Consider the following 12,361-nt stretch of genomic DNA (forward strand, 5'->3'; position numbering starts at 1 on the left):
CCTTGGATATAAAAAAAAAACTTAATTAGCCTATGTGTACTTCCAGACTATGTTCTACATGTATGCCAAATTTCAGCAAGATCCATGCAGCTGTTCTGGAGATACCTTCTAATGAACAACCATACATACATGGAAACATTCGCATTTATAATACTACTACTGATTCCATAAGAAAGCCCTTATAGTTTAGATTAGAATACGCATGAGTAGGTGTCAAGATACTAGTGCAGTTAAATTTTGACATCACCGCGAAATCACAAAATAATATTTATGTATCTGTTTACCCGTGTTATATTTAGGAAGAGATAAAGTCTATAAAATCAATTATTGAATCTATTCCGTAGGCAGAGAAAAACAGAGTTTTAAAGGCAATCAATCCTCCAAGTATCTCAGGGAATTAAATTGTATGCAAGCAAGATAAATTTCTGCCGAAGCTTTGACGTTCGCTAAATCGAATACGCCTTTCAAATCCCTCATCCACATCATTACGCTACGGAGAATTTCAACAGAACCCTTAATACGAAGTTGATGCGAACTCGAGAGATATTGATTGCTTCCTCTTAAGAATTCTATTATAATTTTTGTGCTCCTCCATCAATCAGTCCAAGGAAATATACTTCTGAATATTGACCTTTAAAATAGAAATAAATAATTATCTTACTAATATTATAAATGCGAAAGTTTAGATGGACGGATGTATGGTATATCCGTAACAGCTCAACGGATCATAATGAAATTTAGCACAGATGTAGAGCATAGTCCGGAAGAACACCTAGGCTACTTATTAAGTTTTTTTTTAATTCCGCGTGGACGGAGTCGCGGGCGACAGCTTACTAGCTGTACTTGAGTTACTTACTAGTAATAAGTACAAAAAACAATAACTTACTACATCAACTATATCTATACAATTAAAAAAATTGGAGCGTCTGTATGCAATATAAAAAATCGTATATCGCGAACATGATGTATTTGCATTGTTTATAGCGAAAAACGAATTTTAAAGTTTTTTTCTGATTCGTTAATCTGTCTGTCCGCAAGTTCTTTTTTTTTTTTGGGTATTCTCCAAAGAAAATTAGGTTGCTACTTTTTGAATGACTTATTAGTGTCTTAATTTGTGCCTTTTTTGTGTAACTTTACAAATAAGCTATTTTAAAGCTTTTAACAAAAGTGAATAAAAAAAACAGTGAAAACATATGTCATGTGTGAGTAAGACCTTCTCTTTTACGTCCATGTTACGACAATAATTCAAAAATTTGACTAAGCTACAATAATATTCAATTATCGAAAATAGGCATATTTAAAAAAAATGTATTCAATAATAATATGATATTCATTACATTATCATAAACCTGTACCCCGTACACATGTTTTCATGTCATACAATCTTACACAAAGCAGGTGGGGTGTACGAGAGTGATTTTGTTTCAAAAAACCGTCACGATAATAGCAGCGATTCAGGAATACGTAACAAGCACAGCCCGAGGCGCACGTGATCGTACTTCTGATTTCCTTGTTACCTGTGTGTACACGTTTCTGTCAATTAGTTGTTAAGCTTTTGTACATGCGTATATCTCAAATGTATATTTATTTTACCAATAAAGTTATATCAGTAGGCAACAACCAGATAAACATTTTGTCGTTGCAGAAATCAGAGTGCTGTGACCGACTACGTGCAATACAGGACAGAAGAAGCGAAATAGTGATGTTAGAATTGAATTTCAACTAGATCTAATAATAATAATTTCGCTATTAACTTATAGACAATTTAAGTGCAAGAAAAATTATGTTACAATGAAAGAGGCACAGTTTGTTTTGCTCTTATCCTATTTACTGTAATTTGTAACTTACGATATTATGCACTAGTTTGACCTGACCGCCATACCAACACTGCATAGCAACGTAAAAAAGGCATTAAAGTGTAATTAAAAATAACTAGGAAACGTTGAACCCGTTAGTATTTTATAATTAGCCGTACCGAGAATTGCAGTAAACCGGGTCGTGGGTGAAAAATTGAAACACTGCATATAGCGTTCGCCATAAGGTTTTTGCAATATCAAATTAAGTACGAGTATCACCATATTATTATTCGGACGTTCTTACAATGAAGGAAAAGGATCGTGACTCAACCTGCACATATCTGAGAAGAAATTCAAAGATATGTGTGACATCAGTCAGACAGTTGCCTATGGCCTAGTTACCCCTAACTTAAGGTAGACTCCAAGCCCCTCAGTGGGGACGTATAGTGAGCTGATGATATTTTTATCAATTCGTAAGTAGGTACTGTAGTTATTACGCAAAATGCATCAATTTTTAATGTAAATGAAAATAAATGTTTGTATATTTATTCTCTTAGCGTTTTTAAAACACAAGACAAATTTTGATGAACCTTTGGTGGAGTATTTCTAGGTCGTCTGACAATGTTTGCCTGAATAAACCTAAAAGGTTAAAAAATTGTTTATCATGTTCACTGGAGCTTTTTGCTTGCACTATAACATTTAGTATTATTTTTTAAATAACAGTGGTGGTCTACCATTTTATTAGCTTCTCCTACTTACTTTACTATTGTTCTAGACGTCATTATCAGAAAATATTTTAGCTGCAACAACACAGCTTTCAACGTTAAATTATTTCATAAGCGCCGCGTTAATTAACGTTTGCTGGCAACAGCAAATTCCTCAAGAGCCTGAAAAATGTATACTATAATTTATTTTCAAGAGCGACGAAATCGAATAACGGTCGCCGTCGCCAAGCGCGCCATTTCCGCATCCAATATGGCGGCGTTTGATTTCCGCTCCCGTTTCCCGCGTAAACGGTTTACGTCGGATTACATGCAACGTTTATTTTAATCAACCCAGGACTCGAAACCTGCACCCAGGCAGGTATTACCTGTAATCCTATCTCGATCACCAGTTCCAATATTTTATAAAGCATGTTGCTATCAAAAATTTAATTATTCATTTTTAATTACGTCCCAATCAGGCATAAATTAATTTCAATAACCGTATTGTTCGTAATGCTACAAACACAATATTTATAAAATAATTCTCCCAGTCAAAATTATACAGTATACTGTATAACAATATAACAGTACATCGTACTCTCATAAATCATTACGCTAATACTTAATGTAACTTTACGTAAAACTAATTAGCAGTCAATAAAACTGTTGATATTATTCAAAAAATAACAAACGAGACAATGAAAAATAAATAAAAGACAAATAACATTACAAAGCTTTACAAATAGTTACTCTCACAATTAAAACACAGAAAATGCTTGAGTTGGAGCCTCGACGGAACGACACGACACAGACGCGGCGGTAAAAACAATTGTAACTGCGAGCTTTTGTTCTACGATACAAAATTCTATGTTACGGCAAATATGTTATCATCACCTTCAATACATGTACATCACTATCGTAAATTGTTGTATAAAAAGCAAAATACACATTAAAGTAAAATAAAAATAAAATTATTTAAAGGGATTTCTTATATTTGAAACAAAGTCCTTAACTATGATTATTGACTTTCCTGCAAACTCAAAGGTGTTAAAAACAGAACCCTATAAACTATTTAATCTTTGAGATTTCGTAGTAACAAATAATTACAAACATCGCTATAACAGCGAAATTACACGAATAGAATATAAAAGAAATACAACATGAACATTCAACCATAAAATGCTGTACAATTTTGTGTGCACTCAATTCGAGTTTCGCCTAACTGTGTGAAGTCTTTACGCCCTTTTGGCTTAAGCTGTTACGTAGAATTCGCTTTCGCTGGCGCCGCGCCGCCCCGTGATCAATGGACGTCTGTACTACAGACTTTCTTTTACGCTGAACGTAGTTTTTTGTACTTCAGCGATTTTTCAGCAAAACGTAGCTTAAAGCGCAGCCCTCGAGTGCCAATGAAAGGGGGAAAATTTTAACTGTAATTTTTTCCAAACAACAGAAAGTAAATATACCCTCGCGCCCTCAACCTAGACAAGGCGGAAATACGGCAAAGACAAACATAAGCTATTAAAGCCGTATTGTTTACTGTAACATTCTTATACGAGCTTAAGAAAAGATGGATAACAATTAGGAAGTAAAGAAATTTAATAGTGACAATATTTTATTAAAATTGATTTTTAATCTCGTTTTTTAAAACTATATATTTAACTACAGTACTCTGAAGTATAATAAAACTAAATTTCATATTTATAGCCACTTTTCATTCGCACACCGAAAACTATACGCGAATATTGTTTTAAGTTATTCATTAAAATAGGATCGATCAAATCGCGTTCCTCTCCAAACTTCCTGGTTCAGATCGAATTTATGAATATTCGATGAAGCTTTCATCGCGAGACCGAAGCATTTAACTCATTTACTACCGACCGACAGTAGAATTACGCAGTGCATATTTAAAAACAATTATCATGTCATGATTTAAAAATAAAGCAGACAAGAATAAAGTAAGATATTTTAGTAAAAAAAAAATACACAATTTCAATAAAAAATGTTGAAGTTATTCAAAAAAAACTAGCATTTCTTACGTTAAATTATAACTTTTTAAACTATGTATACATTTTTGGTCAAACTACACTTAATACTGATACTTATGCACGGTCATCAAATTCTGTGTCTTTGTTTATCAATCTTAACATTTAAATATACAATTAAATTGTTAGTTTATCGTTGTATTTTATTTTGAATTGACACAATAAAAAATGCTGTCTGTATTAAAAAAAAGGAAATACAAAGATAATAAGAACCTCATCTGGAAGTTTTGTGCTTGTACCAAAGCTTTGTTTGTCTTAGCGACGCAACTAAGTGTTCATTATCGTTTTCAAAAGATCCCACCATTGTCTCCACTGCAATATTATAAATACAAGGGATAGGCAGGATCGAGGACATCGTTATACGGAGGCCTAATTTTATTCCTTTCCCCTTTCCACTCTTTTCGTACAAGGAAAATACGGGAAGGATAAGTGTATATAATGGGGGAGGGGGCGTATAAGAAGGGAAATATCCACTTTCTGTGCTCCATCCTTCTCATCCTTTCCTTTATAAGAAATAGGTGGGAAGGGGAAGAGGACTAAATTCAGGCCTCCGACAACACACTCATCAGACGAAACGCGGAATTGCTTCTACTTCTTGTCTTCTATGTAGTCGTGGTAATGCACCGAGCGAGTCGACTCATTCGTGCAACAAATGTCATTGTTGTTGGTGTCTATCACTATTAAAAACTTAACTGTGAGTAGCATTTTGCTTAGCCATGCTTTAAGTTATGGATTTTTTTTTTTTATTGACTGTTAATTTGAGTTTAATACATAATAATTATAATTATTATTATCAATAATAATTAATAATTATTATTGATTTGTATCTATTTAGCAAAATCATGGTTAATCCATTCAAAACACAGACTACTTGGTTCCTCTATAAATGTAAGAATTGCGAGTTGGTAGAAAATTAAAGACGATATGAATGCATTTTCATTATTTATTATTAATGCGTCTGAACACCAGAAGTTTGGACACTTCACAAGTACCTTATATCGCGTGCGTCATAAACATTTTGTTGCATTTTAAAATTAATCGCCATCAACCCCTGTCAAAGTTCTCGGGCATTGAGCGGTCGTTGACCCGGCGGTGAATTTGGGACGACCTCATGTTTATAACGCCGAAGGAGCAAACACAACAGGAAGTAGGGCGAGGGGCACGGTACCGACGCTAGTCTCTGCTCAGCCAACCTATACTCTACGCCTCGTCCTATTGTTTACGTCAATTTACATTGATAGACGCGTCAACAAACACGTATTAACGCTTCGTTAATCTAATCAAACATAACCCTTTCGCAAACATAAATAAGAAAATACATTTTCGTTTAATGTTGTTACTTCATCGATGTACAAAACATCGTCCAATTTTGTTGACACATTTCCAATGTTAAGTAAAATAGGCACGCCTCTTAAATTGATAATAAAAATTCATAAAAATAGCCTCATATTTTTAATACCGTATAGAGGTAGATCGAATAACGATCAAATTAAGCTTTCTGTAACCTGGAACTTGCGTTAACCTATTTTGCATCATAATTATATTTAACTTTCTGTAAATATTTTACAATTTATTTTTACATTAATAACATTGTAGCTAATCGATTTTATGTATATAGTTAGAAATTTTTAAGAATACACAGTAAATTTTAGGTACAAATTAAAAAGTTGTATTATAAAAACACGTTATACTAATAAAATAATCTTATTAAAAAAAATCCCGGAAAAACATAATAATAAAAAGCTTCTCGTCATCTTAAAACTCTACGAAAATTCATCAACTTTACACTAAACCGAAAATTAAAATTGTAAATACCTTTCCTCCGGAGCTGTTTCATTTCCATTCACTAAAGACTCCGTTATCTTCATTTGTACAATATTTATCTCACTAATTTATGTTATAAAATTTAACCATCATTTGGTATTAACTATTTAGAAAGGCAAATAAAACGGGCAGCGAAACGAACGTGCCGGCGACACTGAGTTAACTTCAGACCCAGCTCGGCTTTGCTCGCTCTAATTCAATGATACACATATTGCTGCAATTTCGTACCACTCTATTATTGCAAGCACGGGGGCGGGACAGGACGCTGCCTCTCGAAGCGAAATTGATAGAATAATAGCACCGAAAGAAGCTTCATACTGCCACATACAACAGTTGTATGGTTCGAATCACATGGGAAGATTTCATATGCTTTTCAATATATCTATTACAAAGCTTATATACATGCAGGGGACGTTCAATAAATATAATCGCTCGAAACGCATCCGCAAAAAGAACAGTCCTGCGCCCGGGCAGAGGGGCTCGAATGGAAATTGCCAGCGAAGGAAATTGTCAATTTCGCAGTCACAGATAAAGTAAATGTTACAATACTACTGAACCATGTGACAAAAAAACATTTTGTACAATAAAAAAAAACTGAATTAAATTGAAAAGTAATATTTTTACGAATCATTTTATGGCAACTGATTTATTTATTAAATTATACGTTCGTAATGACCATTTAGTATTAATTATTTTCAACTTAAGCTAATGCATTTAACCTATTAATAAAGAAAATCATAAAAAACATTTACCAGTTTTTCGTATGAAATTCAAATTATATCCACTATATTTAGAAATGAAGCTTATAATAATTACTCTGAAGTAGAAGTCATATAAAAGCTTGCTACTGTTTTAATTAACATTTTCCAGGCCGCGCTGTAGCGTGTAAGTTAATCCATCTCTGTAGCTCTTCAGCGCTGTAATCTCAGTTGCACAGATCCGAAAGAGTAAAGTGGAGTATAATTTACTGTTAAGAAATTTAATCAACTTAAGGGTGCGTATTCATTATAACATTGCAATACAAAAACTCACATGGTTAGTAGACCCATCTATAATATTTGTACTAAACTTGGATATCGCGGTATTTAAACAAAAATATAGGACAAATACAATATCAGACAATCATAGGAATTATTCTCCAGTATTCAAAGATCTCATTTAAGACACCACTTTTATAAATGTAACCTCTACTTATCATTGAACCTAATACCCAACCGTACAGACATTCTATCCGCTACACTACAGGGTTGTTTTATAATGATTAGTCACAAACATATTCATGGTTGCCTCTATTTATATTACTATTATATACGCCATTCATATACGTATAGGTATGTATATTCGTCTCCCTTGTGCCGGTAAATGCGCGCACCTATGCAGGGGGCCATTAATGTCAATTTAAATTTATGACCGGACCCGGGGCGGGGGCAGGCCAAAGCGGGGGCAAAACGGTCACGTGGCCGTACTGATTTGCACCGGGGACTGCGACAATCATTGTATCAAGACATCGTTATACTAAACAATGCGCAATATCCTCTAAATTTCTTCTAAGTGCCGACATACACGGACTGATACTAAGAGTCGCATGTTAAAAGCTACCGCTGCCGCCTATATGTAGTTGTCCGTTTGCGGCGATCCAAAGACTGCAATGTATAGTACTGTGAGAATTGTTTGAGCTAGTGAACAAAAAATTGTATGATATTTTCCGAAGAAGTTGTTCGTCGTAAAAATATCGAGCTTTCAGTTTATTGAATAACTTCATAACTTATAATAACCGGTTATAACATTCACCCACAAGCAATAACAATATTTAACATCTATTTATCACTACAAGTTGCTGACCAAACGACCCGAAGTCCGAGTCGAACAGTCTCATAATAAACACAACAAAGATAACCTGAAATAAACCAAATCTTCACGAGCATAAAGGTTGATTTCGTAAAGCACGTTAGTTTCACAGCAACCGTTTCATTTAACCACGGCTGCAATAAACGGATACATTATGGAGTTAAAGCTATTTGACTAATATTTGACAATTACCTAGTTTGTCTGTTGTTTAGAGTTCCTTTCTTAGAATCAATCCAAATATTATTTGTTTATGAAGATATTACTTATTTTTCTGAGGTGCAGGTACAACTTTTGTGAAAAGAGTGATAAAAAAAAAAGAAAGCCTTGTCTACACCTAATGGTAACTACATTCCGCACTTACTGCCACATCTGATCAGAAGAATAGAAATCTGCAATGAACAAAATCCTCCACTTTATAAAAAACCAACTTCTTTACTCTTTGAAATGACTACGGATTTCTTTACCACCACTGGCAGTTTTAAGTCGAAAAATACCTTTTGCAAGGTTTATAATTGTATATATTTAACTGAATTTGAAAAGAATAACATTGAATACGCAGATAACGAGGCGTTTCCTTGTGACATGTAAAGCACTCGGCGGCCGGGCGCTAACGACACGTGGCACTGGAGAGGCGACTGAGAACGGAGACATCTCCAGACCTCACACAATAGCACTACAGCGAAGGTCTGCGTACCTACGAGCGCCCTTCACTACGCTATCTGTTACGAGCAACGGCTAATTATATTAAAAGAAATTCATAAACAGTGTTAGAAATTTATTAAAGAGTACAAACCTGCCTAATCTTGACATAAAGTTCAATTATAATTGTAGGTTGGTTTTATAAGTAGAATAGTAGATATACTAGTAATTAAAAAGCCGATTTGAATGTCTACAATAATTACTCGAGTATAATTTGGTCCCAACAGTGAGCGTGGAAAGTAACCAAGGAAGCTGGTACTGGACTTAATAAACGATATGATTGTATAAAAATCATTAACCTAAAATATTAAATTTTAGCCAACATCTGGTTCTGGGATAAGGATGAATAACGTCGTCCCGTAACAAAAGAATGTCGCTTAATTGAAAACAAAGTTCATTAAAAAGGACCATTTTCCTTAAACGAATTCCTAACTTCATAAGAATCGAAAAGCAATAACGTATTAACGACGATAAAACGCCGACACAAAATGCAATTAGTCTCCGGCGGATATCGCTAAGTTATTTTATTAGTCGTGAAAATACGAATTCCAAATGAAAAATATTTTCATGTTACATTGTACGAAATATGAAAATGTATAGACTTTATTCTTGTCTGTTTCGTTTCCGTTTCCCATTTGCATGAATAATATAAATAGTTTTCTCTTTAATATCGTTGCATCTAACATTGACAGTAGTGTCGCATGTTCTGGTCGCTAAGAAAGGCCCTTAGTGTAAGCTTAAGTAATCATAAAATGATTGTGAGTATATGACGATTCTTATGTATGTAACCTATTTACTTAGAAGTAAAGACACTGCAAAGTGAGACACCTTATTAAAATAGTATACAAAATGTTTACGAAAACCTAATGGAAGTAGATAGCAAAGTTTACACCACATGAGTGTTCCAGCCAAGTTGCTTAAAGTATGAGCGTAACCAAAACTTACTGGATGTTTAAAATTATGAACACGACGAACAATAAATATTTCTCAAGTGCCGAGGAAGTTTATAATGTGTTATTTTTAACGGGTAAGGAAACATCCGAAAATAGTTACCCAATATATCTATCTTTATCACCCTCGCGCAAAGCTCTCTACCCTATTTTCTCACGTGATCAGCGTTAGTTCAGCATCTGTGGTTAATTAATCAAACACGAAAGGCAATTGGCGTTGTGAGATTTTATCAAATAGCCCGTATGACCGAACTAAAGCGACAAGTCAAAGCGCCGCGTTTGAAATCTAATCTAATTAAAATATTCAATTAGAAAAACAATGTAGCGTACTAATTTATATGATTGTAAAATTAAAAAAATAATGATTTCGACTAATTAACGAAATATTTCTCACGCATTTTACTTTCGTATGGTAAGATATGAAGTTATGTTTTCTCGTTTTTTCATTTATATATTTTATTACAACGTATAAAAGTTTCTTAATCTTATGTTAAAACCATAATATTTTATACAGTTAGATATGAATTTACTTGAGCATGATACGTAGGAATTATGTATGAATTAATGCTCGTAGGACCGTACTTAACCCTAAGGTAAGAGTAGCCCTAAAATATAAACCACGGTGAACTGGACTGGAATAAACTGTAAAGTGAAAAGCCAAATATCTACTAAAATTGTTAAATTTGAGTACATACATAAAATAATAATGTGAAAACTTTATTTCATACGAGTTTGAGTTTCTTTCCAAAAATAAACAGACTAGAAAATATTTATATTCAAACACAAAAAAAATCTTGACAACTCAGTCTAGCAATTTTTCACGTCAACATTAAATAATTGAGTGGAACCTTTGATAATACATCATAACGATTCAACAAAGGCAGACGTTTCGGGACTAATATATCTTTCAGAGTACAAAAAAGCTTTATTTGATCGAGACGAGTGACGCGAAACAATAAGCGAGGAGCTCACAAATAAAAGAACAGGCTAAATTGATTCATTCCACGTGGAAAACTAGGATAAGGAATAAAGACAATGTTTACACAGTTACGGAATGTTTACACTTTTAATTCATTTATTTTTAATTACGAAACATTTGGTTGAGCTTTGTTTTTATTTATAGTCTATTTTAATGATTTAAGCGTCGAAATTGATTCAATGGAACTAAAAAAAAACAGCTTTAAAGTGAGTTCCGCTCTACGAGTATGTGCGTCCTTTGTAGATTAAAGGCAATGCATTGCAATTGTCTGTGGGCAACTGTCACTTCGTAATTTCGGCGACAAAATGTCGAGAATAGTAATTACATTCGTACGTATCTTTTATTTTTCTTTATTTGAACGTAGTTGTATGAACTGATGGATTTGTAACAAATCTGAGGTAACATAACTAGCTGTTTCTACTGGCGATAAGTATGTATATTAACCCATTGCCATGTGTTTATATATAGGTGTTTCGGTAGTGGAAATACTATCTTACTAATATTATAAATGTGAATGTACAGATGAATGGATGTTTGCTTGAAGGTATCTCCGGAACAGCTCAACGTATCATGTTGAAATTTGGCACAGATGTAGAACACAATCTGGAAGAACAAAGAGGCTACTTATTTAGTTTTCTTAATGCCGCGCGGACGTAGTCGCGAGCGACAGCTTGTGTTCGTATAAGGAAAAAGTACAGCGAAGAAAGTACTCTTATTTCTTAAGACCGTGCCTTCTTCGGATGAACTGTTTACAAATAGAACTGGTGTAATCCCGCACACAGTATTCGAGGAAAAGGAACACACGGTTTTCGGTCTGGTATTTACTACTTCTAAGAAATTGATCATCTTACTGTTATTGATAAGTAGAGATATTAAATATAACATCAGATCTATGTATACATTAGCTTTGTCTGCTTCTTAAATACTCAAAAAAATATGCAAATTCGTAAAATATAAAAAATCCACTACATCAATTTATATAATTTTTCTCTCAATAAGGAAAGTATTGATTACTTTTAAACAGTAAATGTCTCCGTTATGGTGACCCGAAAATAGAAAGTCGTGAAAGTATTTTTGTATCAAAACAATGGCGGTGGGCTTGAGGCAAACGTTTCCGGCAGGACGCGGGAATTCACTGTTACTCGCGAGCTTTATACGTAACTATCCAAACTCACATAAAACTTAAATAACTGCAATTAAATTCCATATAAACTATAAATATTTTAACCGAATAAAAGCAGAAACGAAATTAGTTTTTTTTATTTAAATCAATTCTTTATTTCACAAAGTGTCTACGATAACAATACGTATGCTATTTGTAGCATCAAATCAGTTTGGTTTTTCTCATGGATCAAAAGATTTTTAATTATCTATAGTCTAACCCCACTTTTATAACCAACACAATAACACATGATCGAACATAGTTTGGTAAAAAAAACCGTGTATTTTTTTAAAGAATAAAAAGGGTTACTCAATGTTTTTGTCCAGTTTTTCAACAGTGTAATTCTGCGGTAAAAGG

General features: G+C 33.6%; 1 protein-coding gene across 2 annotated transcripts in view; it reads right to left on the minus strand.

The window, feature by feature from the left end:
- Positions 1-12,361, minus strand: part of LOC106721252 (proton channel OtopLc) — a 38,048-nt gene that overhangs the window by 17,173 nt on the left and 8,514 nt on the right. The window contains exon 1 of one of the 2 annotated variants that reach the window (XM_014516169.2): positions 6,358-6,503. The exons of the other annotated variant lie outside the window; for it this stretch is intronic. Coding sequence (XP_014371655.2) covers positions 6,358-6,410 — 53 coding nt within the window. The 5' untranslated portion in view covers positions 6,411-6,503. Of the gene's footprint in view, positions 1-6,357; positions 6,504-12,361 lie in introns of those variants that run through there. 2 annotated transcript variants of the gene reach the window in all.

This window comes from Papilio machaon, chromosome 5 (genome assembly GCF_912999745.1).
Source record: "Papilio machaon chromosome 5, ilPapMach1.1, whole genome shotgun sequence".
Taxonomy (NCBI): domain Eukaryota; kingdom Metazoa; phylum Arthropoda; class Insecta; order Lepidoptera; family Papilionidae; genus Papilio; species Papilio machaon.